At 43.2% G+C, this 17,579-nt stretch overlaps 1 protein-coding gene across 1 annotated transcript in view; it reads left to right on the top strand.

The window, feature by feature from the left end:
* adgrl1a (adhesion G protein-coupled receptor L1a) overlaps positions 1–17,579 on the top strand; it is an 87,903-nt gene that overhangs the window by 62,419 nt on the left and 7,905 nt on the right. The window contains exons 5-21 of the mRNA XM_046414703.1: positions 3,250–3,457; positions 3,682–3,946; positions 5,388–5,715; positions 6,976–7,269; positions 8,640–8,743; positions 9,728–9,913; positions 10,117–10,155; positions 11,978–12,158; positions 12,250–12,372; positions 13,285–13,493; positions 13,597–13,770; positions 14,339–14,548; positions 14,975–15,195; positions 15,490–15,556; positions 15,738–15,829; positions 15,979–16,147; positions 16,377–16,532. Of these exons, the coding sequence (XP_046270659.1) occupies positions 3,250–3,457; positions 3,682–3,946; positions 5,388–5,715; positions 6,976–7,269; positions 8,640–8,743; positions 9,728–9,913; positions 10,117–10,155; positions 11,978–12,158; positions 12,250–12,372; positions 13,285–13,493; positions 13,597–13,770; positions 14,339–14,548; positions 14,975–15,195; positions 15,490–15,556; positions 15,738–15,829; positions 15,979–16,147; positions 16,377–16,532 (3,026 nt within the window). The remainder of the gene's footprint in view (positions 1–3,249; positions 3,458–3,681; positions 3,947–5,387; positions 5,716–6,975; positions 7,270–8,639; positions 8,744–9,727; positions 9,914–10,116; positions 10,156–11,977; positions 12,159–12,249; positions 12,373–13,284; positions 13,494–13,596; positions 13,771–14,338; positions 14,549–14,974; positions 15,196–15,489; positions 15,557–15,737; positions 15,830–15,978; positions 16,148–16,376; positions 16,533–17,579) is intronic.

Genomic DNA, 17,579 nt, shown 5'->3' with positions numbered 1-17,579 from the left:
AGACTAGGATAATGCCTAATCTCAAGATTTAGGCCTAATGCTTAATGCCTGATGCCTAATACCTCATTCATACTCTGGTCATAATAGCCCATTGTGCCATAGACTCTACTATGGGGTTTGGCTGCTCCAGCTTCCCACTGCTACGATCTGCCTTCACAGTTAAAGGGAGGGAGAGGGAGCCAGAGTGAAGGAGAGGCAGAAAGAACTGGTAAACAGGAAGGCAGCCGGGGAAGGCTGGGGAACACAGGTCAGAGTTAATGAAGCCCCCTAGGCAAGTTTTGCAGGGTGTGAAGCATGGCTGCTGTTTCTGTATGGCCTGTGTGTGTGTGTGTGTGTGTGTGTGTGTGTGTTTGTGTCCTCATGCCCTGTGTGTACAGCCTGGAGGCCGTTGATGAGCCCCTTTGACACCAGGCCCACCCAACAACCAGTTCATTAGAATAAACTGAGGCTTGCTGATCTGCAGCCGGCAGGGTTTGTGATAGAGAGCAGGGAAGAAAGCGAACCATGAAGGCAGAAGGCAAAGGATGACCGACTGTTTAGACAGATAGTTTATGCTCCACCACAGTGTTATTGTGATGATGAGCCCAATGGAGTACAGACCAATACCAATTTAGAACAGGGCTGGAAGGTTAGGTGCAATTATTAACAGAATCACTTGGTATCTTCTGGAGTGGGCACATTGTAGTGAGAATAAATTGTATTGCAGACAGCTATTTTGGAGAAGGAATAAATTTGCAGGGCATTTTTCTCTGTCTCTTGCCAGTATATTATTGTCAGTACATCGTCTTCCTCCAAGGATCCAGTTCTTAACTTTTATTATTGTGCTGTGTGAAAGTTAGATTGTGTGCCCAACAGGACTATATTGTGAAGAACAGTTAAAGCTGGTATCCACAAATTCAACTAATATAAAGTTAATACTTATAATATTGCACCAAGTAGTTCCGATTTGCCCTCATTAAATCCGCCATCATCTATTGATGCACAATTTTTTTTGTTTTTGTGTGTAAGATGAAACAAAATGTTCCACAGAGGCACTACAGATGTACTCTTTACCCTTTACTGAAGTGTAATATGCATCATTTTCACTGCCGTGGCAAGAGATGAGTCGGATGCTAGTGTATGTTAGTACTTCTCTGGTTGGTCATCCTTTTTGCGACTGTAGAGAACAGGCTTGTATGTTTGTGCTTCTCTGTCCTTCGTTCTACCTTGAGGGTGTGTTCCTGGCTTTGTTTATGGGTCACCTACATGCAAAGCCTCTGCATTGCTTTTTTGCATGCTGTTTGTTTCTCTATTTACAGTAGCATTGTACTTTTGAGGCAGTGTCCTACTTTTAGTGGTTGTTTTCCCCCATAGCTTTCTGCTCCAATAATACCTCATCATTTACTGCCTTTATTTGAAATATTTTTGCAGCACAACTTCATTTTATGTGCAGTGCACTCATGCTGTGTCTCCATTGATAAAGATGTCATTTGATTATGGTGTGAGGGATGCTTGACATAGATGTTAGTCAAGAAATTCATTGTTCAGCTGTCTGAAAGTGCCAGATTTAACCATTGCTCTGAACATTATTTTGCATATTTCAGTCACCCACGTCCGTATTTGCAAAGCAAACACCTCAGGCTTTCGAGAGAGCATTTTGGTTCGACAATAGAGCATGACAAGCCCCCCGTGAAGAGCCTGTATTCAGTGTTTGTTTGCGCCCAAGCTTGATTAGATTCCTGTTTGGCTGCCAGTCTCGATCCCTGTTGGACCTCCTCAGACAGACCAGGCTAATTCCTAAGTGGCCCAGCACCACAGATCATCAGCCGATACAGTATAAACAACAGCATGACAGGCAGCAAAAAGAGAAAGCTGGAAGTAACTCCTCCATCTCTCCATTATGATTCTCCCCCTGCTCCAGACTGCATGCAATATTCAACACACTTTGAGCCTAAACTGATCCATCACTCTAACAGTCACTGTGTGACAGTGCTGGTGTGTGCCCATATTTCGTGTTCAATCCTTGCGTGTATTTGGATGGTGCACTGTATGTGCTGTGTGTCTGTCTGTGCATCTGAGTATGCTGTATGTTATCTGAGTCCAAATGCCCCTGCAGCCTCCAATTAGTTCAGAGATGCATTCAATCATGAGGTGACCAGCAGGTGTCTGGTTCTGTCACAACCCCAAGCCAGAGAGCCACATAAATAAGCTGGCAAAAGAGACATGGGGACTCCTCAGCTGTTTTATTTTGTAGTGCCTCCAACTCTCTCCTTCTCTCTCCCTCTCTCTCTCTCTCCCATGCGCCCTCTGTTGCCAGTACCCCTGTGATGTCAGAGTGGTGAGGATGCCAGCAGCTTTCCTCGTAGATCACCTGACACGCCCGGTGGTCCCAGGATAGTCTCTCTCTCTGTCAGACAGGGACACACTGTGTCAGCCAGCCAATTTACACCAGTCCCCAGTGGATGACCTCCACCTGCCTAAAGCAGGCATCCTCGGTGTGTGTGTGTGTGCTTGTTTGGTATATGGATTGTGTGTAAGGGTTCCCATGTATTTTTGTGTGTGTGTCTATTTCTGTAGGGACTGTTGTTTGTGTGTGTGTGTGTGTGAGTGTGAGAGTGTGGTATGCGTGTGATTGTGTGAAGCTGAGTTGCTATTGCGGAGGAAGGGGAGGCCTGGCCACCCTTGCATCTTTACCCCATGATGCTTTTTTCTTTGAAGGATTACTCTTGACTGAGAGCCAAATTTGAGTCCTAATAAAACAAGCTCCACAATTACTGTTTTACCACCCGGTAGCAAAACGGAGAAGCGGAGGTCTTTGAAATAGAAAATGCACAATCAAATAAAAAGTAGGCCAAGATAAATTAGATTAGAGACTACATCTAAGCCGTGGCAGCAGCCAGAAATCTCCCATTTATCATATCCAGACACTTTCCGACCACAATGCTGAGAACAAATGAGCTTTTATATGTTCCTTCATTTTAAATCTGATATTGTACCTCACCTCACCTCCCTCCCCCATTGTCCTCCTTGTCTTTGTCTTCTTTTCAATTTTCAACTTACTTTTATCTACTCTCATCTTTTTTTCCGTCCCCTCCACGTCTCTCCTCTGTTCTATATTCCATGGTCTTTTGTCTTTTCCCATTTCCTCTCTCCCTCTCGTGCCATCTCCATGATATCTTTGACTTTTGCGATACTCTGTTTTCATTTTCTATCTCCTCTTTTATTCCTTCTTCTCTTCTCTTCTGCCCCAACACACCTCCTCTGTGCCAGTCTTTGTGTGTCCGGGGACACTGCTGCGGGTGCAGGCGGCCAGCTCTCTGCAGGAGGCGGACCACCAGGCAGGGGCGTGGTGTAAGGACCCGCTGCAGTCTGGGGACCGTCTGTACGTCATGCCCTGGATCCCCTATCGCACGGACATGCTGTATGAGTATGCCTCCTGGGAAGACTTCAAACAGAGCCGAGCCACCACCACCTACAAGTGAGGGCGCCTCCCACTGTCCTGGATGATCAAATAGCATCTGCTGCTGTATTGATTTATTGGCTTTTGATGTGGATATGGATGGTGATGGCAGAATGGTCCCACTGTGGTGTCAGCTTGCTCACAGTGTGGCCATCTTGTAGGATTGTGTCATGCAGAGTAGATGAATTGAGTTCTTCTCCTGGATTTCTGCAACACTCATACATATCATTCTCTCTCAACAGGTTGCCTAACAGAGTTGATGGCACAGGGTTTGTGGTGTACGATGGTGCGGTATTTTACAACAAAGAACGCACACGAAACATAGTCAAATATGACCTAAGGACTCGCATTAAGAGTGGAGAGGCCATTATCACAAACGCCAACTACCACGACACCTCGCCCTACCGCTGGGGAGGGAAATCAGACATTGACCTGGCTGTGGACGAGAACGGCCTTTGGGTGATCTACGCCACTGAGGCCAACAACGGACGACTGGTGGTCAGCCAGGTGGGAGAGCAGCGCAGCACAGAAGGGGATGAGATGTGGATTATAAATGCAGGAGTGGATTATACTAAAATCTCATCTGACTAGTCAGGCGTCAGGTCACATGTCACACATGAATGACTTACGACTGAGATTACAAAAATGAGGTCAGAGATGTTACCGGCCAAGAAAGAGAGTCACATAAAAATCCCCTTTAAAGATTAGGAATTTCAAATCCTATCATATCCAAAAATTGATCTTGAAAGTATTGATTTGTTTTACTTAAATGCACCACAACCTGTTTTTATTTCTGCCTTCAAACATTGTATGATTTCGTGACTTACAGTTATAAACATATGGCATTGTTAGTTTGTCACCTCATTTGTATATCGGTCGTTTAGAACCGTATACTAACCTGTTTTAATCATACTGTTTGTCATCTGTAATCCAAAGTCACATTACTTTGGCCTGCTCACTTGAAAAACTCAAAACATGATCCATCACTGTGAACTTTGAAACATTCATATTTTAATAGCAGTTGGTTCTTTGTTTCATAACAAAAAAAAAACTGCAATCAGGCAGCAAGTTTCCACACAAACAAAGTTTGAATTAATGTGTTGTTCACACAGACGGGTCCCATTTATTATGACTATCTTTGACCTTAACAAGAAATTGTTTTTCAAACTGTATAAGTTAAACTATCCATCTGAAATATCAAACCCTGCAAGAACCATAAGACTGTAGAATAATGGAACAATAAAGTAATAAACAAGAAAGTGAACCCTTTCATCATCAAGGAATTGTTTGGTTTCAGGGACTTTTATTATTTTTCATACTAACCCAGAGTTCATCTACCACATGGAGGTCTCTATTATACCTCGGCATGCAGTTTTAAGGTGTGCCTAGCAGAAGCAGCTTTGTATTCAGGCAAAGAAATATCTCCTTACTAGGAATGAGGGTTTAATTATTTTTTGAATCTTTTACAAGTACTTATATATCTTTACATCTACAATCTTTACTAGTTGTGCTGCTGTGTTGTATGAGAAATATCGCATCAAATTATTTCTCCTTTAAGGGAATTAATAGATACTCAGTTACAGCATGTGATTTTGTTGACCAGTTAACCAATCCAAATCTTTGTATTTTTGTAAATTTAAATAGTATTTTTTTTTAATAATTTACAAACCTTTGAGCTGTTAATGCTGCTGAGGGAAAAGCTAGAATTTCAACATGCTGCACATGGGCATAAAAGCTGGACATAAAAAAGGATATCAAGCTATCAAAAGCCGAGCAGACTTGCTCTTTTAGTCTTGAAGCCATTTGAATTACTACTCTTATGACCTCTGTAACTGCGAATCTGAAGCAAGTGAAATTCCCCCAATACCAAACTGTGTCTTCAAACTTCCTAGTATGATCGTTTTAAATTATGTCCTGGCTGAGTTCAACGTTTTCTCTTTGCCTGTAGGTGAACCCTTACACTCTGCGCTTTGAAGGCACCTGGGAGACCAGCTTTGACAAGAGGATGGCATCAAACGCCTTCATGGCGTGTGGTGTGCTTTACGCAGTGCGATCCATCTACCAGGACGACGACAGCGAAGCAGGCGGCGACCTGGTGTTGTATGCCTACAATACCAACCACGCCCGTGAGGAGCCTGTCAACATCCCTTTCCCCAACCCCTATCAGTATATTTCCTCTGTGGACTACAACCCTCGAGACAACCAGCTTTATGTCTGGAACAATTATAATGTGCTCCGCTACGCACTCGAGTTTGGACCACCAGACCCCACCACAGGTAAGCAGGGACTGATCACACAAGAAACACAGAAAAATATAGAATGTTTTGAGTTGCAAAGTAGCTTGAACGTCTCTTTCTGGGGAACTTCTGGTCTATAACTGTGAGACATTGTGCATAAAATTGGCAGAAAACTAAAAGATTTTCACCAAAAAAAGTGTGTATATGTTTCTCCAATTATACTCAGATGCAGGCTTTTTAGGATTTCTTGAGCACAAGCTTTTATGTCAACTTGCCTCAAGTTAACCCTATAAATGTTGAATTTTGTTACAAACTGACAGATATAGTAAAATATCTTATTATTTGCAATTATTGCATTTCTCTTGATGATTATCTAATCTTCCTAAAACATGAAAATATGAGGGGGATATTATGAATTGCAAAGACTGTTTTATCTGATTAAAAAATAATGCTTTTTTTTTTTGATTGGGGAGCACTTCAGACAGCCTGTGCAGAGTATGTTTGTGAGTGTTCCTTATGTGATATTTGGTTGCCCCAGACACCAAATTATTGTATTTCCATCCCCACTCATAGTTACAGTAAAAGAGCAGCCTCTCAGGTATGACTGCTACCGCACTTCATTTCAACTTCTCTGTGTCATGGATAATGAAAAAGTCATCCTAAAATGATAAGGGGAAGGATGAAATGAGAACACCACACTGCATTTCAGCAGTCCATCAATATGAGAGGGAGTTTTTGGTGTATTGTATATCGGAGCTGCATAAAGGCCTGTATAAAGCTCGGATTAGCCCCAGAGAGAGTAGAGGCAGAGACACACGGGCGGCAGCACTCAAAGAGTTTCGTGCTGACTCTGCGTTTGATCAGTTAGGATTTTGTAGTTGTGATGTGTTGCTTTTATCTTCGCATTAGGTTTGGTTGTTAGTGATGGTGACTTCTCTGGTACATTTGATCAATTATTTACTTCTCCCTGACTTGTGATGATGCTTTCTCTCCATCTCCTCCCTTGCCTCTCCTCATCTCTCTGGAGAGCAGGCTTTGAGAGGCTCAAAAAAAGTATTTGTCACCCCAATTATTGTCAGGCTAAGTTTTGAACTCAGCTTCTGAGAGGCATCTTATAATCACATGCATGTGTCCTTCACTCTCTTGATCTCTCTTTTTTGAAGGGGCATTTGCTGTTGGGCTTGTTGCTCTCTAACAAATCTTTCACATCCTTTTATAACTCTTGAAATGTCTCGCACTCTTTCTTGTTCTCAGTTATAATTTCTAACTCTGTTTTTTCTTTTCTCTGGGTTACCTCAGGTCCTCTGACCACCACCCAAGTGACCACCACTCTCCCAGCCAGGCCCTTCACCTCCAGTCCCAGCCCATCTACTGCTCGCCCTGTGGCCCCCACCTCACGGCCTATCGGCTCCATCAACAAGCACCCTGATCTTCGACCAATCACAGCCACTGTGCCTGTAACCCGCCGGCCACCCCGTCCTCCTCAAGGCCCAGAGCCCCATGTCTGTGAGGCCAGGCTGGTCCGTGGAATCCAGTGGCCCACCACTCAGAGAGGAGAAACAGTAGACCGCCCTTGTCCCAAAGGATCTCTAGGTGAGGACATATGCATGTTTGTTTTTTTGAACCTGTGTGCATTTTTTCCACTCCATGAAACAAACAACATGGGTGTTTCACGTTGAATAATCACACTCTATGTCTTCCATGCATGTGGGTGTTTGTGCGTGTAATATATCTCTTTGCATGTGCCCAAGTGATCAGCATGTTTGTGCTCTCACACTTGTTTTTTTCCACTGTTGTCTTCTTCCGTCCCTGCGTTGGTCCCACCAGCAGGCACGGTCCCTGAGGACTGGCAGATGAAAGCCTGTCCTCCCCAAATGAAAGGCTCATCTCCCACAGAAAACAGAGCCGATTGAAAGTAACGAATAATGAAATGAAAGGCTAGACAACACAGGCTTCACCTCCCTTCATGTTAGTTCCCATACCTCTAAAAATGCAGCCATCAAAAAGCTCTCTTTAGTCACACAAAGAACGGACATCCCCCTCCATTTTCCTTTACAACGCCTTTCACTGTTTTTGTATGTTCTCTCTGTGAAAACGGCAGTAACGTTAATTTAGCAGCTGGCTTAATTGCCGCATCTTGGCAGAGCTCTCAAACCCAATCTGTGGTTGATGGAGAAGAGTATAGAGAAAAGTGAGAGAGAGTAGAAAAAAAATCAGTGGGAGAGAGAGAAAAAAGGGGGTATGAAATGCAACGCCACATCTGCTCTGATCCTTCTGCAACTGTGAAGCATGGCTACTTTGTCTCTGTCGTCTCTGCTTCTCCATTCTGCTCCTGTTTTTCTCTCTCTGTGGTCTCCCTTCTCTGTGTCTTGACGTTGGTTATTTGCATTAGCAGCAGCAGATAGACCTTGTTCTAGCTTTATCCATGTGTGGATGTCCTTTCTCTGAACCCTCATAACTTAAACAGAAAAACCTAGCTGGAAATGAGGGTTGGTGGAAGGTGCTTCCCTTCAAGTGTTTTTATTTGACAGCGAGGGATCATACCAGATTCGGTGTGTGTGCACAGTAAATGTTATGTGGTACGTCTGCTCGTGTTTCCTTTAAACCGTTTCCTTCAGAGCATTAAAACCTGTTCCGCCCCTGCCGTCTTCTTCCACCCTTTCTCCTCCGTCTCTTTCTCACTTCCCTACACTCCATTATCTAACACTTCTGACCCATTTTCTCTCAGACTTTTTACTCTGCCTTCCCCCGCCTTCTTCCCTCTCATCTTCAAACACTTTGAGTATTGCATTTTTAAAATTCATTTCATTCCATTTTTCTTGGGTTTGAAAAAAAAATCTCTCTTTTTTTGTGGTCATCCCTCTCTTCCACACTTTCCCCTTTAATTGCAGACACCTAATGCTTATTATCTCTCCATTACTTCCCCCCCTCCTCTGTGTCTTTTTCCCTCTGCTGGTCTGCAGGCATCGCTTCGTTCCTGTGCTTGGCGGAGCAGGTCACATGGAACCCGCGGGGTCCTGACCTGAGTAACTGCACTTCCCCGTGGGTCAACCAGGTGGCCCAGAAGGTGAGACCCTGAGCCGTACCCCCTGGCCATGAGTCCGTCCCCTTCCTCTGCCCCACTGCCCCCACCATCCTCCCTGTCCACCTCCACACACACATTAACATATCTCCAAGGCTGGCCTGATTAAAATACAGACTAATTTCAACCGGCCCTTCATTACAAGGCATCTGCGCTTGATACTTAATTAACTCTCTTTTTTCACTAATACACTTTAATTACAGCTAGGTTAAATTATTTTTAAAAATCAGGCTTACAGCCTCACGGCTTTCAAACCACTTCAATTCCTCCATCATGGTGTCATTTCATACATTTATTCCTGTGCAGTAGCTAAATATCATGAACTCTAGTTGATGCACAGTGCCTTAGCTCACTGTTATTTCAATTGTTGCACAATGTTGTGATATGATCAATACCCTGTTTTGGCAGTAAAGGGATTTCATAGGGTCCAAATGAAAGTGAACTGGTTTATGCTGCCTTAGTTCTACAGGGGAAAACAGGTTATTTAACCATGCGTATACCGTTGACCAGCTTTCTTGAAGGTTTTTTAAATGTATGCTTGCAACTGGTAGGAAAAGTAGCATCACGTTGAAAAGCAACGTGGTTCATTGTCCCTTCTCCTTTCGGCAAAAAATTAATTTCGTTTATGACGTGGTTGCTAAGGGCGTGATTTGCTAGTGCAACAGCAGATGGAAGAATAAAAAAATTGTCAACAATGATGGAGGGGCTGATACTAAAGATTTTTTTTTTTTTTGGTTACTGAACAAATAGCATGCAAGAGTTTTTTTGTTAGTATTCAGAGTCGGACTCACTGAAAACATGGTTTCTTGTCATTTCAGCGGTCATGTAAACATTTAACAGTTTTTCCAACCGCTTTCAATATGACTCAACTTAACTGAAGAAGACCTGTTTATTATCCTTATACCATCACCGTATGTAAACATGCATGCATCCATGTGTGTGTGTGTGTGTGTGTGTGGTCATGCGCAGATAAAAAGCGGTGAGAATGCTGCAAACATAGCTGGAGAACTGGTGAACCACACACGGGGTCGGATCCAGGCTGGAGATGTCAGCTCATCCGTGCGTCTGATTGAGCAACTGCTGGACATCCTGGACGCCCAGCTTCAGGCCCTGAGGCCTGGAAACAAGGAGTCGGCCGCACGAAACTACAACAAGGTAGAAAAAAATGCAAACACACTTAGAAGTACACAGACGGCCACGCCTATATTTAATTTAGGCATTAGAAAAGGGACCATGAGGTTGATGTGAATTTACCCCCCTAGTGCACATGCAAGGACGAGTTTTTAATTTACTTTTTTTTTTCTTTATTCTTTTTTTGTTTAGCTGTTTAATTCCTGGCTTTGTTTTTTGCCTTCCAGCTCCAGAAGCGAGAGCGGACCTGTCGAGCCTACATTCAGGTAGCTTTTCTCTTTTATCTGCCTGCTTTACATGCCTGTAGAGTAGGACTGCTCTGTGACTTAGAATAACTGAGGGAAGATAAATCCTTGAGCAGACGAGGTTTGTGGATGAGATTCCTTTGGCTCAGTGCTCTGTATTATGATTTATATTGCCTTTGGAATCATCGCTTTTCTGGTCTGTGCTGAAGAGCAGTGCAAGTAAGTTTTTTGAATAACTCCTGGCAGACAACATGTAGAGTATTTAAATGTTGGTGTAGTATTTCCTTGAGCAGTGAAAGCTGACTTGTAGTTTTTCTACTGCTCGTGGGGCACATATCTTTGAAATATGGTTTAACGTGGAAGTCATCTGTCTTTGACATAATCTCGGCTTTGTTGGGCTGTGCCTAACTGTATAATATTGGCCTTGGCCTCATTGTGTTCCACAATAAGGTACAATATCTGTGGCTCTCAGAAAATGTAATTTGACGATAGTATGAAAGGCAATAGTTTGTGTTACTACACCCTTCTGTGCTTTTTCAATATTTGTGCAATATCTTTGGTTCTGAGACAGCTGTAATGTAATATCATGAAAAGGCCTTGCGTATGCTTCTCTGTAATGATGAAATGCAGCACTCTGCAGCACACAGTCTTTTGTGTGTCTTGACCTGTCTGCAGCATACTGTAATATGACTCCGTATCTTCTGATCTCAGCTGGCGGAAGATGAATGCAAAGGCTGCTGTGTAGCATGTAACTGACCATTATTTTTTGTCACTCGTTGCAAGGTGGCTCAGTATAACCACCCTATCCGTGAGATAAACTGTGAACTGCCTCCATCTTTTTACTTCGGTTGCATACTGATGCAAAATTCATTTTGTTAACAGCAATGCTCTTTATTCCACACAGCAGTCAATCCTTCATTTTGAGAGGCCCGAGCAAGAGAATTACATGATTCATCAAGCAGGCTACTCCAATAAATTGGATAGCTGATATAACCATCAAAATTGCCATTAAATGAATTGTAAGTGTGAAATAGAATGGTGATATGTCTGACATAGCACTGTAATAAATGTAGTGCAGGGGAGTGGTGAGTTTCTAGGAAAAATATGGTGAAACAGTGACTTTGTACTTTGAAGTGGTCAAATAATATGTTTACACTTGCAACAGTGTGGTACAAAAAAAGAAGAATCATCAAGGAATGAGTAATAAAGAAATCAAAAACCAACTTTTAATTACTGAAAAGCTAATTAATGGCTTATGGCGCTTCCTGAAGACTGGGATCAGCCTTTAAGATACTCTGTTCATGAACCAGTGTCTTATGATTAGTTACCACATATCTGTGAATCTGCACTCTAAGCGTTTTCTTAATGAAATTGTTCCTGATTTATTTAGAATCCTGAACTAAATGTCACAAAACCAATAAATAATAATTACTTCTCTATTGTGAGCATGTTATTTAGTTTCCCTTCATGTTGGGCTGAATAGTACAAAATATCTTTACTTCATGATTAGTTTACCATTAGTACCAATTTTTTGTGTCTCTTCAAGTACTGTAGAGAAAAATCCTATTGAGATGAGAAAAGCATCGAAATTTTAAATGACACAAGAGATGAGAAAGAACCATTTTAAAGGTGAAAATGTCATTGTTAAGAGCATTTAAATTTATTTAGATATTCACACCACATCTGTAACCTCATAAGGGCTATTCATTAATTATCACTTAGTTCCTTATTTGTTCATTACTCACTCCTTGTGAGCTGCTCAGGAGTTTTTGGTACCTTCTTGCGAAATGTTCCCTGCAATTGCAGTGCTGGAAATTAATGCTATGACTCCTCCATGTACCAGGCGGTGGTGCAGACGGTGGACAACTTGCTGCGTCCCGAGGCCCTGGAGTCGTGGCAGGACATGAACAGCACAGAGCAGGCCCACACTGCCACCATGCTACTGGACATCCTGGAAAAAGGAGCTTTCCTGCTTGCCAACAACATGTATGGGAATCGCTTTTCCGATAGAGCGCCCAGCATTGGTAAGATAACAGTATTAATGGTGTTAATTATGATGGATGGATGATGAACCATCCTAAATTTCATGATTGTGTGCTGTGTTTCCACCACCAGATCTTGAGGTGCATGTTCTAAATACAGAGATGGACCTGCAGGACTTGTCCTTCCCACAGAACTACGCCAGCGACAGCACCATCCAGCTCTCAGCCTCCACGATCAAGCAGTACAGCCGCAACGGTCAGCAGTCCTTACCCCACGGCCTGTGAAAAATTGGACTGTCCTGTGTAGCCCACTCTTATGTTTCCATTTGCATTTTCATGCAAGCTTAAAACATTCTGCATGCAGTTGACTAAGTTATTGGTTCATAATAATAGGCTAATCAGATTAACAAAAGTGCTGAGACAATTTCTTTTCTTGATGGTTTCTTAACAGCAGTCTTAATAGAAGAGCTGGGGAGGCGTGTAGATTACAATCGGCACCAGTCTGACAGAGCAATCTCAGCACTCCCTCTCTTCTCTCTTCCCCATTCCATTGCCTTGCTCCTTGCTCTGTCTCTCCACCATCTTATCCCCCTCTCTCATCTCTCTTGTTTCTAACCCCCCACCCCCTTCCCGTCATCTTCCTCTCTTCATTTCTCCCCTCCTCCCTCCATGGTCCCTCATCCCATACCCTTTTCTGTTTTCTGTCTCCGCTCGGCTCTGCAGTGGGAACGAGATTAGAATGATTGAAACAAACGCACATGAAATATTCATATGGAATAATAAGAGATCTGTGAATGCTTGAGGGATGAATGTTCCATTGCCCTCCACATTAAATCTCGCTCTCTTCCACCAGTCAAAATGAAACGGTCCTTACCATCATTCTAACCTTCACTAACTCTCTCTCTCTGTCTCCCTCTCGCTCCGCCTGTCACTCCCGGCTCTCTATCTCTGTCAGTCTCGCTGCTATTACCATATTATGCCCCCATTTCTGTATTTGGTCTTTTTTTTTCCCTCTCCCTCCCTCGCCCCCCCCCCTCCATTTATCGTTCACTCTGTGTCTCCCTTTTCATAAAACATCATGCATTTTTTTTGCCTCCTTTTATTTGTGTTCTTTCTCTCTATTTTATGTCTCACTCACCATCATTCTGTTACTCTTCCTCCCTTCCAGGACAAGTCAAGGTAGTCTTCATTCTGTATAAAAACTTGGGATCCTTCCTGTCCACCGAGAACGCAACAGTGAAGATGGAAGTGGAAGGGCCAAGCCATGAAAAGAGGCGTCTGGTGGTTAATTCCCATGTTATTGCTGCCTCCATCAACAAAGAGTCCAGCAGAGTGTTTCTGACTGAGCCAGTGGTCTTCACACTCAAACACCTACAGGTGGCCCAATTTAGTCTTTATCATGCTTAATTCACATTCTGACACATCACATTAACAATTTTCATCATCCTTCTTTTTTGTTTTATTTTATTTTTTTCCACAGCTGGAGAATTACTATACTCCAAATTGCTCTTTCTGGAACTACTCAGAACGCTCCATGACAGGCCAGTGGTCGTCACAGGGCTGCAGGCTGCTGGACACCAACAGCACGCACACCACCTGCTCCTGCAGCCACCTCACCAACTTCGCCGTGCTCATGGCTCACCACGAGCCCGATGTAAGTAAACAAGGGCGTGGCAGACACACGGTTAAAATGGAAGTGGAGTAATTTATGCAGACGTTCATTCGTGCGAGCATTAGCGTTCGCTCACACCCTCACACACATGCACATTAATGTGTCCTCTCGAGGCTGACAAGCTCTTTGTTTTGAATTTTCTCTTTTGCGTCTTTCACTCCAACGTTCAGTGAGGCACATGCTTACAAATTCATGTCCTGCTACTCCTAGCTGACATTCACATGAATGTGAATGTCATGTATTTTTTCAGGACGTCTTGTCTCTTGTCTCTACACTTTAGTTCCTTGCATATATTTACAAATATTAAATAAAGCAATTTTGCTCTTTCTCTCCCCTCCCCCCGTTTTGTCTATCTTTCCCCATATTGTTTCTTCCTTCCACTGTTCTCTCATCTGTCTCTGTCGTCATCACACATTCTGCTGTCTTGTCCTATATTTTTCCATCTCTATCTGTCTTATTCTGCTGGGTATTTATGTTCCTCTGCCCTCTCCCTTTTCCTCACTCATTCAACCCCCCCTCCTTTGTGTACACCACACTACCCGGACCTCAGTACCAGGGGCGAATGCATGAACTGATCCTGTTTGTGATCACCTGGGTGGGGATTGTCATCTCCCTAGTGTGTCTAGCCATCTGCATCTCCACTTTCTGCTTCCTGCGAGGCCTGCAGACGGACCGCAACACGATCCACAAGAACCTCTGCATCAACCTCTTCATCGCTGAGCTGCTCTTCCTCATCGGCATCGACAAGACAGAGTACCATGTGAGTTTGTAGCCTCACTTTCACGTAGGTTTTGTATTACTGCTCCTGCAGTACAACCCTTCCTTTAAAATTCAGTTGACATGCCTGTGACTTTTAAATTGAATGACAAGATCAGAATAGTTTTTGTGTTTTCCAACTTGAAAATGACACAGGGAGTTACAGCATTACATAAAGGATGTAATAAACGGTGACTGTGAAGCTAAAATTGAGGCAGTGTGTCGTAACGTTACTCTATAAAACATTTACTGCAGCGACTAATGAATTACCACTCAATAATATGCAAAGATCCAGTCACTCAGGGGGCAGCTTTTCATTTTCCTCAGTGAATGACCAAAACTACTGACTTCTGATGGTGACTTTGCCTCCTTTCTTTTCCTTTTCTTCTTCTTCTTCTTCTTCTCTTCCTCTCTCTACTCTGACTCTCAGATTGCCTGTCCCATCTTTGCTGGCCTTCTGCATTTCTTCTTCTTGGCTGCCTTCTCCTGGATGTGTCTGGAGGGTGTGCAACTCTATCTCATGCTGGTGGAGGTCTTTGAGAGCGAGTACTCCCGCAAAAAGTACTACTATCTGTGCGGGTACTGTTTCCCCGCACTGGTGGTGGGCATCTCTGCGGCCATAGACTACAGGAGCTATGGGACAAAGAAAGCGTACGTGTGAAGACAGGCCTTTTGCACCTGCAGATTGAGAAGTAGGATTATGCTATTCCCCCAGCTGGAAACGTAATATGCAATGCTGTGTGAACGGCTCTTGCACCTCCCCGCGGACCGGCTTTTCTGAACACACTTAGCCAAAGCCTGATGATTAGCCTTCATAAGATAATCCGTCGAGACAGGGAAACAGTGTGTGCATGCCCGCCTGTGTGTGCACGTGTTTGAGTGTGTATGTATTTGCTCGTGAGCTTAGTTGTGTGTGACTCTCTCCTCTCCTCTGTGCCACTCCAGATGCTGGCTGCGAGTGGATAACTACTTCATCTGGAGCTTCATTGGACCCGTTTCATTTGTTATCATGGTATTAGCTTTACTGTCTGACAGCATTATTCCCCTCTCTATTTTGATATCACCCAGTCAAACCAAAAGTATTTCACCAGACTTTCTTTGTGAGGCTATTAACAGTACAAAGTCAGTATTTTTGGAACAGGCTATAAAGTTCACAGCGCATTTACTTAATTCTTCCTGTCTCCTGTCCTCAGCTCAACCTCATTTTCCTCATGGTCACCCTACACAAGATGGTCCGCAACTCTTCAGCACTCAAACCTGACTCCAGCCGCCTGGATAACATTAAGTGAGTTGGGAGTCAATGGGAGTCGTACTCCTTGAGACAAGTGTTTGTTTTTCAAGAAACTCATGATAAATAAACCAAGTAGTCAGATGTTGATTCACTTCACTTCACCTGTGTATTAGGTTATTATTTTCCTTATCCACCTCCATCAGGTCATGGGCTCTAGGGGCCATTGCTCTGCTGTTCCTGCTGGGGCTGACATGGGCGTTTGGCCTCCTCTTCATCAATGAGAACACGGTAATCATGGCCTACCTCTTCACTACCTTCAACGCCTTCCAGGGCATGTTCATCTTTATCTTCCACTGCGCCCTGCAGAAGAAGGTAATGATATGAGACTTGTTTTTGTACTGTAATTATGAATAAGCAGATGAGTTATAGATGGATGAATGGATGGGTGGGTGATATTCAGTATATACATTCATACTGACTGCAGTAAATACATTATGCTGTTTCTGTGTGTTAAAAGCTCCGGGCTATTGAAACTCAGTGTTTGTGTTTATGAGTGCCTTTAAAACCTGCTCACTGTGCCCGTGGTGTTACTTTTTTACAGGTCCATAAGGAGTACAGTAAGTGTCTGCGTCACTCCTACTGCTGCAGTCGCACCTCCACCACCAGCTCCCACGGCTCCTTGAAGAACTCGGGTCTGCGTGCCAACAACCGCTACTACAGTGGCAGCCAAGCTCGGCACGCAGCAGCCCACAGACAGGTGCTGGCAGGACAGACTCACGGACATAAATGATTTGACACACAAAGCAGCGTGCACACAGCGTTTGTTCATCTTTTACACAGCAATCAGACCACTGTTGAGTTTCTAAAATTGTGTTTTTCTTTGAACAAATGAAAAGCATTTCTACCTGTGCAGCAAAATGATTTCACTTGTATTCAGTGGAAATCAACTTGTTTCGGTGGAATGAAATGAAAAATCAATTTCCATGTAATGATGCGATACAATCTGACAACCTGACTGACTTTTTATATAATCTGACTTTTTGACATTATAAAGAAAAGGGTCTCAAAACAAAATAAATAGCTTTGGAAAAACACAAGAAATTTCCTTACCCTGCTGATATGTTTTTTTCCCGTTGCTTAAAAGATCTGTTATATAATTCTGAAGTACAAAATGAGTGTATCTGCGGGGGTTTGATTGCTGATCAATACCAATGACTCACAGATTACTTTGCGAAGCACTCAAATTTACTTACTTAACATACAACCCACAGTCACGTTGTTCTCATTTGAAAAAAGAAATGTGCATCCTGTTAACCACCAGTGTTAAAATACATGTTGTTCTCACTGACAGAGCGGTATTTAAGTATGTTACATCATGTTATATGTCTTGTTTATTAGACGTTTCTGTTGCAAACCAGGTCTAATCAGCCATCGTGCTCTGCACTGAAATTTTCACTTTTATGTTTCCATCCATTACTGGCAGCTCTGTGCTTACCACAGTAGATGACTCATTAATAAAGATATCCTTTGAAGACCACGTACTATATATAGACACAGGCACGATAGAAAACATCTGGAAATACTGGGCATGATTGCATAAGCACACATACAGTGCACACACACACACACACACCAATGGGTAGTCCTCACAGTCAACAAACAAGCTTTCCTACAATCATCCAAACAATAATTGTATCAGCCACTGCAATCATGTCTTACACATCTCGACTTTATTAGCACCCCTCATGATAACATGACATAGCTGCCTCTTTACCCAACGCCTCAATCTCTTTGTCTGGCATGT

The sequence above is a fragment of the Scatophagus argus genome, chromosome 16 (assembly GCF_020382885.2).
Source record: "Scatophagus argus isolate fScaArg1 chromosome 16, fScaArg1.pri, whole genome shotgun sequence".
In the NCBI taxonomy this organism is placed as follows: Eukaryota; Metazoa; Chordata; class Actinopteri; family Scatophagidae; genus Scatophagus; species Scatophagus argus.
The sequence above is the reverse complement of the archived record's forward strand: the minus strand, read 5'-3'. Positions and strand labels throughout refer to the sequence as shown.